The sequence below is a fragment of the Molothrus ater genome, chromosome Z (genome assembly GCF_012460135.2).
Source record: "Molothrus ater isolate BHLD 08-10-18 breed brown headed cowbird chromosome Z, BPBGC_Mater_1.1, whole genome shotgun sequence".
In the NCBI taxonomy this organism is placed as follows: Eukaryota; Metazoa; Chordata; class Aves; order Passeriformes; family Icteridae; genus Molothrus; species Molothrus ater.
The window spans coordinates 33,869,415-33,888,487 of record NC_050511.2 but is presented as its reverse complement, the minus strand read 5'-3'; the positions used below and the strand labels follow the sequence as shown (position 1 = coordinate 33,888,487).

The 19,073-nt window shown below is 38.4% G+C and overlaps 1 protein-coding gene across 1 annotated transcript in view; it reads left to right on the top strand.

Annotated features, from left to right (window-relative positions):
• Positions 1–19,073, top strand: part of MLLT3 (MLLT3 super elongation complex subunit) — a 119,444-nt gene that overhangs the window by 38,738 nt on the left and 61,633 nt on the right. Inside the window, exon 3 of the mRNA XM_036403653.2 lies at positions 18,374–18,456. Within this exon, the coding sequence (XP_036259546.1) occupies positions 18,374–18,456 (83 nt within the window). The remainder of the gene's footprint in view (positions 1–18,373; positions 18,457–19,073) is intronic.

Here is a 19,073-nt window from a genome sequence, read left to right as displayed (position 1 = left end):
GGATTCTGGTTTCCCCTTCAAGAATTTTATCAGGAGCTGGAAAGTTTCTTTACTTTTAGGAAAATATATTTAACCATATAAGAATATTTGAGCAAATAGTTTTCTAGAAGAGCAGTGTGCTAGTGTAAGACTTGTAAAGAAGTCCTACTTAGAAACTGAATTGCCTCTAGTTGATCCAGTGTTCAAATGAACCAGGAAATCTATTAGTAATCTCTAGTGCTGTCACACTCTAGAGGAAGGGAATTAGTCCCTATGAAATAACCTGTGTAATAAGCATACCAGTGTGTATAACGTACCTAGCTCTCTGAGGATGACCTCATTTTATTGATGCTAATTGTCTGGTGGTAACTTCAGGTCTTGAGCTGCAATTCACTCACATCCTGTATTTGCAGTGGTCCACCTCTTGAAGTCAATGCTTCATTGTCTTTCATTTGTTGTTTTAGAAACAAGGCAAATTGTTGTTATTCTGAGAACCAGTACTCTAAATATTTTTTCATTATTTTTAAAGGGCTCCCCCTTAGATGCTTTGATTATTTTTTGAAAGCAACCCTAATGTTAATGGGAGAAACGGTTTGTTGTCTTTTAGTTGATAATCCAAAACTGTGCTTTGTCATTTATGCTTAACAGTACTAAGACTGACAAAATGTACACTTGCAGTTGTGTGATATATCCCCAAGTGTTAGCTCAGAATTTTAAACACTCCATTGAAAGGAGTAGTAGAAATTGTCAGGTGATTGCTGCCTAGAGGGCATGTTATTTTCAGAGCAGCTTAGGGGCAGAAAGATCTGTTTGGTTTTGTTGATTGATTTTGTGCCTTTTTTGAATGTTGAATAAGAGGACAGGTTCAGGTTCAACTTTGTCAAGTCTAGCAAAATGGAAAGTTTTTATGGGTAAAGCCATGTGTTGTTAGTCAGCAGTCCCCAGTGTCTGTCTGTTCATTATTCTGCTGCTGATTTTGTAGATGGCATAAAACAAAATGTTTCCCATCCCCTTGCCTCTACCCAAATCTTCTAAAAGTTGTTGCCAATAACACTAGTTTCCTTGGTCAAACATTTATATGTAAACTAAGTTAGTACTCAATTTGTCTTAAAGTGATTGAAAATTCTTCAGTGTCTACAGTATTGTAGACTTAAGATACTGTGTTAAAGAAAATAAAAAACACTGAAAATATTAAAAAGTTCAATGAAGCACCATATTTTGATTGGGGGGGAAGTAGTTCCATGGAGTTTCCCTAATGAAGGTTCTTAATTTCTTTTGAGTAATAACTTGGCATTTCAAGCTTCTCTTAGCTTGACTTGGAATGCTAGTCATGTTACTGATGACAAAACTCAATGATAAACTTCTTAAAAAATCATAGGTACTTGTAATTGCTGTGGCCTAAGTTCGAGTTCCAGGGGGTTAAATGTATTCTCAATACTTAATTTACTCCAACAGCTGACTTAACCATGGAAAAATGTATAGGTGCCAAGGAGACTCTCACAAGCTGAATAAGCTACTAGCCTCTGGGAATTTCATCCTGATACAGATGGTACATATTAGGGGCTCTTGTGGGAAAACTGTGTTTTATAGAACGTGAGGGGGAAATAAACCAGTGTAATTCACAAGATGATCAGAATACAAATGCTTTGTTGAAGGAATTTTTACTGTAAGCAAAGAGCAGACAGGCAGGCAATCAAATTCAGTGAGAACAGAATAATTAAAACTTACGTTATACTATAAGCAATGCATAAGTAAATCTTAATCAGCATAGCTGGCAATAAGAAACATGTAATCTATACTGCTTTTGTTAAGGAACCAAGGCTTTTTTATCACTTTTACATATTCCTCTGAAAGCAACAAGAGTCTTGAGGATGTTAACTTTTTCCATATTTTATGAAAATTACTACCTTGTGGAAACGCGGACAGACCCAAACTAGTGCCACCAGCGTAGGAGAGGCAACACAGGGGTTGATACTGGTGTTTTCCACTGTCCCTCTTCCTGACCTGTCAACCCATCAGCCTAGATACTCATCAACACTTGCTAAGTCCTCAGAAATGTGGGAGGTTTATCCTTCCCCCACAAAACACCCTGGAGAAAAGCCTTGGGAACAGGTGAAGATGCCCAAGGCACACAGGCCACACCCCATACAAAATCTGGATGAAGTAAGGGCTGTTCTGAGAACTGATTTTCTGTCTTAGTCAAACTTGCCAACTTTTTGTGAGGCATTTAAACTTTAATGGTATGCGTTCTTTTGTTTTTTCTGTTGTTGCCATTTTGTAGCCACTGTCTGACAAGGTGATGAGGGAAACAGTATTACAGGTCTGTTACCTTGTGTGAAACTTTCAACACTAAGACTGTAGCTTTTTCATTTTTCTGTAACTTCTGAAAAATCACGCTGCTTTCTTCTAATGTTCTGTTTTCTCAGCATGGGCCCTAGCAGATCTAGGGAAGGACGAACAGACTGCTTTCCTTCTAGTCATTTTACTGACCCCCTCTGAGGCAGAAGAGTAAATGTTGAATCCCATTCTTCTGAATTTCTGCTCTTGTGATGATGAGAAAGAATGGGAAACAAAAGCGCACACAGAGTTTGTCGATCTTCCTTTGCTTTCTGATGAAGCCTGGTAATGTTTCCTTAGGAGTAAGAGGATAAATGAACTCTTTTTGTAGAGAATATCAGCTTGAACATGTCACATGTTCAAAATATATCAACATTAACAACATTTAGTGGGAAGTGAACAAAGCAAGAACTTCAAAAGGTAAGAATGATCACAGTCAAAGAATGAGAGTTCGGAGGTAGGAGGAATTACTGATAACTCCATATCCTCACGTTTCTTCTGAGTGAATAACTAATTAGAAGCATTTTATTTGAAGTTAATTAGGTAACTGATTCCCAGTCATAACCCTTAATCTGGATTATTTCCCAATTGTTTGTGTATCAAACAATAACCAGCTCCACCATTTTAAAAAAAACATATTCTCATTTAAAAGTGTGGGGAAAATGATCCTTCTTTGTGCCCGCTGGAAGCAGACAATAGGAAATGAATGAGCTGTCCTAGTAAGAGCATTAAAGTAAATAAATCCAAAAGATTTGTTTAGAAATACTTAATAAGCAACTCTTCTCTTCTTTACTTGCTAAAAGAAATTGTTTCCAGGGAAAGAAGTGGGAGAAGCTTTCATGCTATGCTCCCAAAGAACATTGTTTCTAGGCACTACCTTTGTTCTGGGACAGGCAATCAGCATGAAGTTATTCCTTACCCCTTAAACTCCTAGCCCCAAGCTGAGGGACCAAGAATGTTAAAAACAATATGTATTTATAAGACAGTTACTTCAGGCATTTTGGGGGAACTCTGCAAGACCATATGAAAGACAAACAGAGTCTTTTTAATCTCCAATTGAGGATGTTAATGCAGATTTAGTCTCCTTAGAGGAATTGGATGGATTGACTTGAAGTCCAGGCATCACATTGCCTACACAATTATGTGTGCTTTCAAAGGCTAAAATATATAGGCAGCTGCCAAATGTTCAGTGTAAGAATATGGTTGTCTGAGCACCTAGGTCAGGCATAGCTGTATTTTTTTTCAGGGTTGTTAATGCAGGAAACAGCAGTGGCAGATGTATGGATTTTTGTACATACCTACCCATTTTTCTGAGTGGATGGTTGGTTAGGGGATGACAAAAGAGCAGAAATAAACCAAAGAAAGTGCTCAGTGCAAGTCAATATACTAATGTAAGGCCAGTTTTTTTTTATTTTTTAGTTCCATGGAACTTACTCATTTAATTAATGGTATTGAAGCCCTACCTACTCCAAAGTCTCTGCCAAATGCTTAGGTCACTGGCAGATGAACCTTGGGGGGTTTCCCTGTAAATTCTCTACTATAAAAGCAGTCAGGGTAAAAATGTGAAAATTGTATGGTTCAATAGTTACAATGTTTACATTAAAATGGAGATTGATGACTTTAACTTAGTAAACATTTATTGTAGAAAATACATAGACTTAAGCTTAAACACTTTCACAAGCTGTAGCTTGTAGGTTCACAGGAAATTCTGTGTGTGTTAGCTTCCAGCATGTTAACTGAGGCTAGGTAACAATAATCTGCTTATGGTAGCCCCCTTTAAGACACTGAAAAAATGTAACTCTATCCAGCCAGAACCAGTACAGAAGTGCCATACACCTCTTGCCTAGAGGATTTAAAGTTGTCCTATGAAGGAGAACACTTGTTTACTGTCACATATGCTCAAATCTTTGAATCTGTTCTGGGATGTCATAAGTCTGAAGTGCAGTGTGTTTAGTGCCACAGACTGCTGCTTTTGCAGGATTGCTGCTGTGAAGTATCTTTTTTTTAAGATGGGACTGAAATTAGTTCCTGAAGCTGGTAACATGCCACTTTCAGAAAGTGACAAAATTCCAGTGGCATTTTCTTTACCATATTGTTGCACTTTCCTATGTTTCTTCTAGCCACTGTATGTATTTGTATGAGCCTTACTGTTGTCTCTTAAAGTGATTACAGGTTTGAAACACTCAGGTGCTGTGTGTTCATGTACAGATATGACAGCAAATAGAGATTAAGTGGATTAGGTGGTTTAAGGGTTGGGAAGATCCAAGAAAATATTTACTAGCACATATTGTTCAGTGTCCTCTTTGGGTAACTGATGTCTTCCAAAGTCATAATTTGTCCTTATTATAGAGAAGTGCTGTGAGAATCTTTTGATGAGAGTTCCGACTAAAAATTGAGTAAAATGATTCTCATCTGTTTGTGAAAGATTGTGTCTGGGGCTATCTTAAACAGTTTATTTTTCTATGTGTGTTGAGGCTGTGACAGTTGCATTTGTAATTACTAACACGATTATGCACCCTATTTATGTTACTTGAGTGAAGTGTGTCACAGATTTAATTTAGCTCTTCTCAGTGGTGTTGCAATTTATGCTTTTTAATACTTCCTTCGAGGTTTCTCAGCTTTTCCTGGTTTTTATGCTCTAATCTTTTAAAGGATGAGGGTAAATTAACATCTCCTGAGTATTACAGCAACTCTGTTACCCAGAGTAATTATGTAACACCACAAAAGAGCAGATACATATTTAACTGAAATAGCCAGTCATTCAGTTTACTGAGATAACCTACTTATGAACATAAAGAAGATTAAGTGTTAAATGACTGTTACCTAAAATGGAATTACAATTTAAATGCAGGTCTTTAAAAATTCTTTTTATATGTCTTTCTACATTGTTTACCATTTGTTACTATCTTGTTAAATGCAAAAATCTATGTTAAATCAGCTGGTTGTCTTCATTATGCTCATGTGGAACATATCATAATTCTCTTTTATCAAAAGGTTTTTCTCAGTAGGATACCTGTCTTACACTCAGTCACTAATATATATTTTAAATAACACTCATATTGAAAAATACCTTGTTAAGAATGATGGAAGTCAAAACAGTCTGCCTGTTCAATAAATAAAATTAAGATTGCTGGGGTGAGTCTTATGTATTCACTCTGTTCCACAAAGATTTTTTTCCTGCAGTATATTATGTTTATGTGCTACTTCTCCAGTCCACCCTGATATTTTACTTGGTTCTGAAGTCTTCAAGTAGGAGCTGGTTATACTGTCTTGACCACACATTCAACTTTTAGCCTTGTTTAAAATGGACTTTACTGTGGGTTTTTTATTACTGGGCAGTTCTCTCCTGTTGTGTACCACTGCTTGTAAAGTGGCCATCCCTACTATTGCTTACTCTTGTTCTCGGTGCCTTAAGTACTTCAGCTTGCTCTGTCTGTGGGAAAGCTTAAGAAAGTCTGTTTGTGATTGCTTGTGAAGGAAAAATTGTGAAGGGAGAATGGCTCAATGTTAATTTCCGTCTGTCTGTCTTTATTTTTGCTCTTAACTAAAGCAAAGTGCAAGGAAAAGATGCTGTTGATTTGTCCTTTCCCCAAAATCTACCCTCAAGCCGATGGTGGTTTGGTCCTTTGTTCTGTCCTCAGAGGCATGTAAACAACTGAGGAAAATGAAGAATGTTCCATTGCTGCTACTATGTGGACCATTATACAGCTTAATTTTTTTTTGTCATGCTGTCTTTTGTGTACATAAGTAAATAGTCTTCATAAAGTAACTTCAGGACATTTTGGAAGATAGTGGTGAAATATTCTAAAAATAGTTTAATTTACTAAGTATGTTTTCAATACCTGTCCTTTGATTACTTCTCTTGGTTTAATCCTACTTTTACTTATATTAGCAAGGTTTGGCTTAGAGGACTCTTAAAGCAAATAATTATTAAATAGCAGAGATCTACATATCTCTCATCTCAAGACCTGCAGCAAGCCTGTTTAGGCATTTCTAGGTGTGACTAATTTATTCCATCTCCTTTAGCATTTCTTGTAATATCAGTCTCTCTAAAATGGCATAGCAAACAGCCATGGAAGCATTTTTAGTTTCTGAAGCACATGGCTGAAGTTCTGCTGCTGACAGTAGTCAGTTCCTGAAGATGGATGTGAAAGTTGTGTGCTGGAACAAAAGCCATTTCACTCTGCTCTACCTCAAGGTTCTCTGCACCTTTCAGATGTGGGGCTCTTACTGGTGTGTTACTGGCTTCACTTCAGTTTTTTTGTACCAAAGTGCACCAGAGAGTCTACAGTCTCAATTTTATTTTTGTTTGTAGTATGTTGGATGCTGCTTGTGGGAAGGTTCTTCAGTGCTCACTCAGCATGAGGCTGTGGATGGGCATTTTTCTGACACTGTAATCTTCTTACTTGAGGAAAAGGTTTGGTTTTTTTTTTTTTTTTTTGTTGTGGTGTTCAATATCTCAGATAACAAGCTATTCAGAGATAGCCCTTACTATGACTGGTGGCAGGGAAGCACATGGGGAACACAAGTACATCTAGGTGGTGTGGAGCAAGGAGGTGATTCTGGGTGTTGTTTTCAGGCTGAGTGGGGGGCTGCTGATTGCTGCTGCTGCAGAGGAGATGTGTGATGGCCACATCACAAAAGGGGTTCAGCCTCACTTGCTATGAGGTCTGCTTTAGAGGACAAGTATTAGGGTGCATGTAGGTTTATATAAGATAGAGAGTGCTCCCTTAAATGTATGGGTAGGGGAGAGCAGCACCTGCAAGGAGGAACCCTTTCCAGTGCCTGTACACCCCAACCCAGAGCTTGCAGCTTGAGGTGCTACTTGTCCAGCTTCTGCACCAATGAGACTTTGATGCTGCTGTCTATTAAATCTTCCCCTTCCACCTGCTTTGAATGAGGATGTGTGCTTTTTAGCCACAAGTTGTACTTTCTTTACCCTTCACTAACTACACTTATGGGTTGCTGTCCTTGGGTCTAGGTGTTTGCTGTCTGCATTCCCTTTGAAATCTCCAGAAGTGTCCAAAGGCTCCTGTGTTACCTACCTGCAGTGGAAACCATAGTAAATGGCAGCAGAATATCTTGTCACATGAGAAAAAAAAGGGGCAATTTTTCTGTTAACTGTCTAGTTTGGAGTTCTAGTTTGAAAGGCAATTTTAAAGAAAGTCAAAGACAGATGCTCCAAAAATGTGACAGACTTGTGACTGATGTCTGTTGAGTTTTGTGCTTACCTTTCTGAAATTAAATTACTAGGATCATCATGAATTTAAAAACTAACATCGCCTGTTTTTGATATATCATGATATTTTTAAAACACTTGGCTGGTGGAAGGCCTTAGGCTTCTGAAAAAATACAGAAAAATGAAGCCTGTTTAGAGTTTTGCTCTGATTAGGGAAACAAAGACACATAGATTTTCTTTTTGTTTCTTAACTGAAAAATAAATTGCATGCACACTGTGCTCTAGGGGTGTTCTTTTCTCAAATCTGTGAATATCAGACTGGGAAGAAAATAAAAAATGTATGTATTCACACAGTTTCCTAGGGCAATTGCTAGTGAAAAAAAACCCCAAAAAATAACCACTGTCTTAGGTGACAATGTAAGATGTAACCAAAAAGTTTGTATTCTATCACCATTTCTATAAACTGTTAAAACCTTGTTGGGGCAGTGTTATCTCGTCCATGAGTAATCCATGATAACTCCCTCCAGGGGCTATCTCTGCTAATGGGTTTTCAAGGTCTTGTGAGATGCTGTGCCCAGGGGGAGGAACCAAGCATTCCTACTTGGATATAATCTGAGGTTTGGAACACCACAAATGGCCACTGGATTCCACTGAATTCCCAGAGGACAAGAGTCCATAGCCACCACTGGACCTTCAGAGGAAGATCAGACCCTTCTACAGGACCACTGCTATAACCACATTGATCACTTCAGGATTGCAGCCACCATTTAATCAGACTGCTGCCAACACCCTGACCAACAGGGTGTCAGGTTGCATCCTGACTCTGTCAGGTTAAGAGAGTGGTTTTTGCTTTTATATTTTCCTATACAATTGCAGTTCTAACTTGGAATCTCTCACTGTTTTGCTTTCCAGCTTGTACAATTGATGCCTTGGAGTGGGTACCTAAAACAGAAGCTAGACAAGATTAAGAGAATAAAAGTGGGTATTTATTCAAGGCCTTCAACAGGTACACCTTGGACAGTCAGAAGCCTCCAAGAGGGGCTACACCCAAGATAGATAATGATCACAAGTTTTCATGCAGTTATAAGTTTGGGCCATTTACATGTCAGGGTTAATCCTCCAATTACAGCTTCAGGTAATTACCCCCCACTTTGTTGGGGGTAAAACAGATAACAAAACCAGTTACCCAAAAAACAAAAAAAAAACCCCATCAAATAAAAAATAAGAAAGATAAGAAACCTCCAGAATTAAATATGCCAGATTTTAAAAACCTTTCTTGTGCAGTTAACTATTGTCAATCAGCCCATCTACTACGGGAAATAATACTTCGGATAAATTTTCTCCAAGCAAGAAAATCTGCTTTTATATAAAAAACTTAACTAAAAAACTTTGAAAGCACATGATATGCTAGTATGAAATGCTGATTCATTTTGACTAATTTAATGTCCTCTAGACAATATCTACTCTAATTCCTGAAAGCATAATAAACTAATGTTAAATGGAGGATGTATTTTAGGTTGAAATTGTTATACAGGCATAATTTTGCAGGTTTGAATTACTTTTCTTCACTCAAGGAGAATCTTTACATTCCCCTTATCAAAACTGAAGAAAAGTGCAGTTTTCTGTTCCTCTGCAGTCTTTTTGTGTTTAAGCTTACTTGTTTCCTGTATGTCTCACTGGTGGTACACACTCTAATTTTTATTCAAGATGTTTACACTGAATTATTTCTACTTTGTTTTCCAAGCTGTTATTTAATCAATACACTACATGGAGAAAATATGTTATATGTTCCAGAGGCATACCAAAGCAAGATAAATACATTGTGTAGGGCAAAAAGTTTAATGTTTGCATTGAATTATTCTTCACAAAGTCAAAACTTAGCTTTTCCAGTGATTTTAGAAGAATTTTTGGTGTGATAATGCTGTCTGAACAAAGATTGGGGTATTTGGTCAAAAAAATTAATGTTAGCAGTTTGCCTATGTAATTGTCATTAGGAAGCTTTTTTTTTTTTCCAAGATCTGCATAACTAAAATATTATGACCCCCAAAAGTGTTCCTTAAGAATTACAATGAGAACTATTTCCTTATTACTGAATACTTGCAACTCAACAGTGAAATTGGAAAGACGTCATGGACTGGAAAATTGGAAACAACACTGTGTTGCTTCTCTCAGAAACAAGTAGAGCTAGGGATTACAGAAGAAATTGTTTATTCTGTAGCATATAAATGAGTAAAACCTTGCTAATATTTCCATCAATAGCTTTCTAATTAATGTTGTGGCATTTTTTGAAAGAAAAATACCAATTTGCAAATGCAATTTTGTCCACTTTTTTTTCTGTTCTTTTCAAAAGAGCAGACTTGAAGTATTGCATGATGAATGGTTCTTATGTGTAAGAAAACACTTAGCTAGAGTTTTTGCCTAAGACACCTATGATCTCTTAAAATTCAGTTTGATCACTTTGTTTTACAGATTTCCATCAGATTATTACTGCAAATGCAATTTAATTAATATGGCCATTTTTGAGGTAAATATTTTTAAAAGCTATTTGTTCACTTCATGCTGAAATTGGCCTACAGCAAAACCAATTATTCAGGGTTAGACCATGTGCCACGTTGAAGATTTTCTGCCTTTATGGTCCAATCTGTATTTCTTTTCCTTCTATTTCTGTTTTATGTGCAAAGGGGAGTTTGTCAGCTGTGTAGAATGTAGCACTCAGAGCTTGTGAAGAAATGTATCAGTGGCTAGCTTTTTTTGTGAATTAATATACTGTACCTTTCAGTGTGTGTGTATATATATATGTATATATATAAAAATATTTATCTTTCATTGTATCTGAAATGCTTGTTCATCAGCTCATGCAGTGTGAGAAACAAACAGGATGAACTGGAAGCCTTGGTTAGCTGCCAGCCAGCAGTGTGTGCCCGGGCAGCCAGGAGGGCAAACCCCATCCCGGGGTGCAGCAGACACAGCATCACCAGCTGGGATTGGGATCATCCCGCTGGATTCAGCCCTGCTGCGCCTCACCCCGAGTCCTGTGTGCAGTGCTGGGCCCCAGCACCCCTCTGAGAAGGGTGGGAAGGTCCCTGAATGTGTCCAGAGGAGGGGAAAGAAAGCTGGTGAAAGGGCTGGAAGGAATGTCCTGTGAGGAGCATCTGAGGACTCTGGGTTTGTCTAGCTTGGAGGAGAGGAGGCTGAGGGGTGACCTTACTGCCCTGAACAGCTGCCTGAGGAGGGGATGTGGAGAGGGCGGTGCTGATCTCTTCTACTTGGGACCCAGTGATGAGATTTGTGTGCTTGGTTCAAAGCTGTGCCAGGGCAGGTTGAAACTGGATGTTCGGAAGCATTTGTTTTTAATATCAGGACAGTCAAATATGCTGGAGCAGGCTTCCTAGAAAGGTGGGCAGTGCCCCAAGCTGTCAGTGTTTAAGAGACATTTGGGCAATGTCTTTAACAACATACTTGAACTATGTCTTAAAGTCAACACTGAACAGTGTCATCACTGTTCAGGCAGCTGGACTAGATGATTATTGTAGGTCCCTTCCAACTGAAATAGTTTATTCTATTCTGCCTCTCTTAAGGAGAAGAATAAAGCTATAGGCATGCTACAGTGGTCAGAACCAGCATTGCATTTTTAACTATTTCTGGTTGAAGAAATTTGTAGTTTTATATGCCACTTCCCTATCCTCACATGGTTGTTTTCTCCCCTCAAAATTCCTATCAGCTTAATAGTGTAATTGTTGTGATAAATTATGTGCATGCCAGTGTATACAACCTTTGCATCATCTGTATGCAAACACAGTGCTTAAACTCAGTTTATGCCTGAAGCATACATTTACATCATATTAATTGTAAACATGTTTGCACACAAACTACAAGTCTCTCCCTTTCAGGGTATATTTGATTGCAGAGCTTTGTATTGTTCTGTTACACAAGTAATGCTAGGTGGCAGGCAGAAAAAACAGACAGATTAATGTTTTCCATAAATAATTATTCTAGCCTTAGCAATACTCGTTGATAGTTTAACCTCATGTCATATTAATACATCTCAAGTGTTTTGCTCAAGTTAACAGACTTTTTTTTATTTTTCCATTAATGGTATGAATGTGGTTGAAAGAGATATTTTTTGTTTCCTGTTCTTAGTCCCACTCTCCAATTGCTAAAATAATTTTGGGAGGTAGATTATAGCATTCATGATCTTATGTATGCCTACTCTGAACAGCTTCAGGAAGGTAATGAGGTAGATGATACAGGCAATTTTTTTTTTCAGTATATTATATCTGAAGGACAAAGAAATTTAGCAAAAGAAATTGAAGGGTTCTGCACTTGTGGAGGAATAACTGTAGGCACCAGCACAGGCTGGGACCTGATCTGCTGGAAAGCAGCTCTATGGAGAAAGACCTGGCATCCTTGGTGGACAGCAAGCTGTCCATGAGCCAGCTGTCCAGGTGTCCTGGTGGCCAGGAAGGGCAATGGTGTCCTGGGGTGCATTGGGAAGAGTAGTGCCAGCAGGCTGGGGGAGGTGATCCTGCCCCTCTACTCAGCCCTGGTGAAGCACAACTGGAGTGCTGTGTCCAGTTCTGGGCTCCTCAGGACAAGAGAGACACAGAGCTGCTGGAGAAGGTCCAGAGAGGTTGCGGAGTTTCTCTGACTGGAAATACTCAAGAACTGGACACAATCCTGTGCCGTGTGTTCTAGGATGTCCCAGCCTGAGAAGGGAGGTTGGACCAGACATTCACTTGTGGTCCCTTCCAGCCTTACTCATTACTCATTCTGCAATGAGTCAAGTGAAATAACCATGAAGGATGGAAGTGTGATGGAAAAAAAAAAAAAGTCTTGGCTTGCTTGTAAAACTTCTTTTATCCCAAAATTTTGACACAGTTATGGCACCACTGCTATACAGACTAACTTTGTTGGCTCTGAAATGCTTATTCCCAGTTGGATCCTTGCATAGCATAATGAAATTAAAATAGAGAATGAGATTTATGTCATATATTTATATATGATTTGTGTTAAGTATCTGTATGGAGGTTAAGAAAAAATATTCTCTGTGCAAAGTCTTTAATGGGAAGAAGAGCTATATAATTAATAACCAAGAAAGAAATTACTTCAAATCTTGCAATTGTGGGACCTGTTTTTCTGCGTGAAATGGAAAATCCCATGGGCTGTAGATTCTATACAATATGAGAATGTACTCCAGTGCTGAGAGCCCAGTCTTAGAACTTCTAGTGCCTTTGGTGTTTTTTTCTTGGGGTTTTATCTTTCTCATGAAGTACATGTCAGCAAAAGGTGTGAAGCAAATGGACTATCCTTATTCCTAGTCTTGGATGTACCATTTAAACCACACTCATCTTAGTAATTTTTTCCAGTTTTGGTTTGAACCTGCCTAGAATTTTTTTTTATATTAATGGCTGAGATGTGCCTGAATATAGAAGATAACAGAGTCATTCTCTTCCAGGCTGTTTTGGTTTTTTTTAAGAATCCATATACTGGACCTTTCAAGTTGGCAAGGTGAGCTGCAGAATAGCAGAGTTGAAGAGCTTTTAAAAAAATCACAGCTGAATATTTAAAGCTGAGTTATTGTTGTAGGAGGGATTTGGTACCAAAATCTGCCTTCCTCTGAAAATGAATGCCACCCCTTGGTTTTGCGACTTTTAAGGAAAGTGGTGTTGAATAGATGAAATAGTGGGTCAGAGTGTGACCAGTATGAGCAAATAATGAGCAAATATCTATAAGATACTCATACAAAAATCCTTATTGTTAAATCAGTTATCTTTAAGGCATCACTTCTTACAGGCACCCACTTGAAGTATCCTGCAGGTTGCATAAAATATGTGTGAATTCTTGCAGACTTTATTCTGCATTATTCTGATGTGGCATTGAAATCTGCTTGAAGGGAGCTTCTGCCTTAACTTGTTCATTCTGACTGTATTTTTAATAAAGAAAAAATCTATTCATAATGATGTCTTCAACAGTGTTAAACTGGCAAGTGAATTGCATGTTAAAGCTTTTAAGAAAGATAGCTTTAACTAGAATTTTGTTATTATTATGTCGAAAGGCTTCAATGTAGTCACTGTTAGTAAAATGTGGCATTGTGGCTTGATTGCACCTGTTCCTTCAGTGTCAGTTAATGTCTGATGCAACACATCAGACATAATGTCCCATGCAACACATGGGAATGCATTTGAGAAAGAAAAAAGTAGTGCCTCACTTGCGGAATAAAGAAATAAATCATGTGAGATAAAGGATTTAAGCAATTTATGTGAGCTGTATAGAAGGTGTATTCTGATAGAACAAGGGACAGGTAATCATCAATGCTTTTCTGCCTTTCGGTGATCTTGGGTGACTCATTCTGCAGGCATTATCAAATAATTTAGTTATAGAACGCACTGGATGAGAACTGAACACTCTCGTTTCTTTCTAACGTGCAGAATGAGTGTCACAGATTCATGGAATATCCCGATTTGCCAAGGTCCCTTTCTGCAGCAGTCCTCTCCAGTGTCTCATTCCCCAGTCTCTCCACATATCCAGGGTTGCCTCATCCCAGCTGCAGAATCTGGCACTTTTCTTTGTTAAACTTCATACAGTTGGTGATTGCCCAGCCCTCTGATTTGTCAAGGTCTCTCTGCAGGGCCTCTTGATAGTATGGTTAGGCAATGTAATGTAAACAGATCATTATTGAGAAGAAATCCTTATTAATAAAACTAGTAGTAGTAGTAGTGATAATGTTGCTGTTACTGATGCCCATTGATACCTTGCAGTTGCTGGAAGGCAGGTTTTGTTTGAAGAGCGTTTCCATAACTTCTCATCATCTATGAATTACTGGAACCTGTTTGTATAGGAATGTAGCTCAAAATGAACGCATCAGCATAACCAGTGTGTTTCTGACTATTCCTGTTCATGAAGTGTTTGTAGTACAGCTAGCCTTGCAGCTGAGTGCCTGAGTAGTCCTCTCTCACAGGAGGTTAAGTGACAGTATACTGTAGATGATCACCTGAAGTGTGTGCAGGACTAGAATTCATCCCCTGTGCAGTTGTACATGTGTGCATGTGTATGGTTTTTCAGCGTTAAGGCAAACCATCATTCCACCTTCTTATCCTAGGACCTGGCTTTTACACCTTCCTCTATTCCCTCTATCTTTTTACAACTTAACTAGTCATCTGATTTCACCTGTGTTCAAGCTCCTGTGCAGCATTTCACAATAGATTTAGCCATAGTTAGAGACCCGTTTGATCTAATTTCCATTCTGTGGCCTTAAACATACCAAGTGTTACTGCCTATTACTGCGATGTTCACCCCACAGTACAATGAAACATGGTGAACATAAGGGACAGACTTCAGCATTATGATTATGTTGCATGAGGTCCTATTTTTATTTCAAAATTGCACCTAAAATAGTTTTAATTGATTTATCTGTTTAGCAAATGTATTTGCAAATACATTAGGACTAAATTTTTTGTTTGTGGGAGAAGAGATGATCATGGCAAACATACAATAACAGGTCAGTACCATGAACTCACAGAATATTCTAAGTTGGAAAGGACCCACAAGGATCATTGAGTTCAACATTTAAGGGGCCTGAACAGGGATTGAATGCACAATGTTGGTGTTTTTCCCACCATGCTCTGATCAGCTGAGCTAAGCTCCTTATTTTGCCTTACACAGGCAACAAACTCCCCATATTTTATTCTGTGGCCAGTGCATGTAAAGAAATATGTATAATTTTGCTTATGTTTTTTACTTATCTTCTCCTGGACCTACAACACTTGTGACAGGAAACACTTATAATTGTTCTGTTATTCTGTATGCTGTTGCCTGCTTCTTCCTGCATCTCAGTCATGTTCCCTGGAACTGCCTTATCAGACACCAGTTTTTAGCTGAGTCTGTGGGAACCTTCAGGGCTTTAATTGTTGTAGAGACTGCCTTGAGTTTGGACAACTTAGACAAAAGATACAGCAGAGAGGGAGAAAATTGGGTTCATACAAGCTTTTTCCTTAGGAAAAATAAATCTGACCATAATAATAAAGTCTTAGTGGTAAATGGTGTTCAAGACACTTGGTCTTGTACTTGAAATGGATTTTTAGGTGCCACTTTAAAGGAAAGGAGCAGTCAGAGGTAAAATGCCTCTGTCCCTCAGATTTTTGTAATAAGGTAGTGTTTTCTGCTTATGTACCTCATTTAGCACAGTCACTTTTTTCCTAGCAAGTTTTGGGAAATCTGTTAGGGCGCTTCCTTTTTCAAAATCACACGTTCCTAGTTTCTGTTGTTGGTTGAGTTTGTTGGTCTACATTTGCAATTTCCATTTGTTTCTCTTTACCTTTTTCACTACAGGTTTGGGATTTTTCCCCCTCTTCTCCTCTCCTGAGCGATTTTAGTTTTTTTATTTTTCTTACTTCCTTTTCTGCGGTTTACAGAACTCTTGCCACTTCTCTTTTCTCTGGTCAGCATGCCTTGTTAGGATGATTTCCTGTTGGCTTGGCTAAACCACATGTCACTGCAGCCCTGGGTACTCCTTCTGACAGTTCAATAAAACAAAAAGGGCTTAGCCCAGGGAGTGCTGTTTCAGAGTGCACAGAAATGCCATTTCTGTCAGTATGTTCTGTCAGTGGTGGCTCCCACTAAAAATGCAAGAAAAATGTAATAGCTGCAGTCTGCACATACACAATAGCACTGAGCTTTGCTCAATCACTTCTTTTTCTCTTCAGGAAGGTTTCATTCACAAGACTAGAATTTTCCTTGTGTTAAAAGCCCATCTTTCAGTTTGGGAAGATACCCAAAGTACTTTCCAGGCAATTGTTCTGCAGCCTATTATCCAGGCTTTGTCAAAACTGGGAGCTGTTTCAGAGTCTTTGAAGAGAGAGAGAGACTTTGATAAGGTACTATTCAGCGTGGCAAACAGCTGTGTAAATCTGCAGGAAGAGCTTAATGAGAGAGGCAATGAAAAATATTTATGCTAATGAGGTTTTCTGGACCAGTTAAATGCTCAGGAAGAAGTTGATGTGATGTTTGTGACATCACAAATATGTAGCCTGAAATAACTGTTTCTAAAGCCTCTGCATTTCTATCTGATTTGTGTAATCTTTCCCCATTTTTGTATAAGTGGATTTCAATCTTCTGTGTGTGACCATTCAAAAAATATTGTGAAGGCTTTCTCCTCACGTTGAGGAGGAGCAAGAACACTCCTTTATCACTGACTGAGAAATTGCCAGTACATATTACTGTAACCTCTGTGCTTAACTAGGACTATAATATTTACATTTTTCAAATGCTGCCAAGTCATCTTAGGAGAAGATGTGCCAATATTAAGGGAAATACTACTTCTGGGAGGTTCTTCCAGTTTCCAACTGAAGACCTTGGTCTGAAACAATCTCTTAGATTTGACCAGTCATCATAATGCTTTTTTTCAAAACCTTTCAAATCCCACTTTACGAACTATGGCTTCTCTGTTTTGTTTTTGGTTTTTTTTTCCTGATAGGAGAAACAAATTAACTTCTGTATCTTCAAGAGAACTGTGTTGCAGAACCATGTAAACAGAGATTGCTCTTGTTCTTCTTCCCTCTTCCCTTTTTGTTAACTTCATGTGGTGAATGAGATAGTGATAGCGAACTGTAGTTGGTGAACAAGGACTTGTGATCCCCCTAACCCTTGAGGGGTTTGGTGCTAGTAAACAAGGAGAATGGCAAGGTAGAAGTAGAAAATTCCACTGTGTTTGTTTGCTTGGGGATTAGCCAAGCTTGCACGTCCTCAGAAAGCTGCAGTACTAATTGTACTATTGGGAACATAAGAGTGTTTATGTTCCTGGGTGTGTCTGATGGGCCTTGTCATGTTTTCAGGATGATAAAGGATTTTAAGTGCCTATCTGTGGTGCTTTGCTAAAAAGAATAATTTTGGTAACCAGTTTCTGTACAGTTAATTGCAATACATTCTTTTTGTAAACTACCAGGCAATTCTGAAAGGAGTATATGTCTGAGCAAGTTGTGATTCATCTGATAGTTTGAATTTTTTTTCCAGTCAGCTAGGTTCACAGAGCTAGAGGAGATGCTTTTGATGAAGTCAGCCTTTTGTGTTATAAACTGCATCATTCTACCAGCCTAAAGTGGAGAAACCTTCAGTGAGATGGTAGTGCCATAGACATGATTTTTCATACATAGCATGTCATACATGCAGCATTTGGAAGCATCAGAGTTGAACTCAGTTATATGCATGGTTTCTCAAGCTTAGCCTCCCTTTGTGCTCATATGTTACATAGACTTGAGTTCTGAGACTGAAGACAATGAGACTGCTATGCAATCAAACAGGAGAAGGCAGAGATGGCTTCTGTTCCAAGTTTTGTAACAATCTACTTTTTGTCACTGATTGGAGTTGACAGCTAGTGCCACTTTCTTCAGAGATCTGCTATTCAGTACCATGGGGACTCAAAGTAGCTAAAACCTAAAAGAATTATAGCTAAAATAAAAATAATTAAACTGAGAAATTAAACTGAGAAAAAGATGGTATTATGGTATTATAATAATACGCACAGTATTGTTCTTGAAGTCTGAATCCTTTAAGGAAAATCTGGATATTATTTAAACATAATACCATAGTTAACCTTCCTAATGTTCTTCACTATATGATGAAGTGCTGTGTTATGTCCCCCCTTTCCCAATAATAAAGTTTTCAAATTTGAGATAGATTTCCTATCCATAAAGTGGAGGTTTTATGCAGGCGAGAAAAATTTGCCTGCAAAATTCAGGTTGAGTTGTGCACAGATCTATCCTATTGCAAGTGTGCAGTTTTTTAACAGTGCCACGTAGAACTATTGTCACAGATTTACTCGTGTACTTTGTTTATGAATTTCAGAATTTTTTTTGTTAAATACTGTTTTTTTCTCTGTTTCAGTGTGCAAGGACCCACCCTACAAAGTTGAAGAATCTGGATATGCTGGTTTCATTTTACCAATTGAGGTTTACTTCAAAAACAAGGTATGGAATCTCATGTTTTTCATAAGAAAAAAAATCATGTTGAAGTGAGGGGTTTTTTTAAGTTTTGAACTTCAATTTGTAAACTTGGTTAAGAATTATATTTAAAACTATCTTTATCAATGCTGTTTCTCAACCCAGTATTACTGTAACATGTAAAATTGCGTAATTGTATTTCACAGAGTCACAGAATGGGTCAGGTTGGAAGGGACCACATGGGGTCATCTGGTTCAACATCCCTGCTCAAGCAGGGTCATCCCAGAGCAGATGGCACGGGATTGTGTCCAGACAGTTCTTGAATATCCCTAATGAGGGAGACTCTATGACCTCTCTGGGCAATCTGTTCCAGTGCTTGATCACTGCACGTTACAGAATCTCTTCCTCATGTTCAGGTGGAACTTCCTGTGCATCAGTTTGTGCCTATTGACCCTTGTACTATTGCTTGGCATGACCAAACAGAGCCTGGATCCATCATCTGATACCCTCCCTTTGGATACTTGTTAACAGTGCTTTGGATACTTGTTAACAGTGAGGTCCCTGACAGTCATCTCTTCTCAAGGCTGAGCAGACTCAATTCTCTCAGCCTTTCCATCTAAAAGAGGTTCCCTCATCATTTTTGT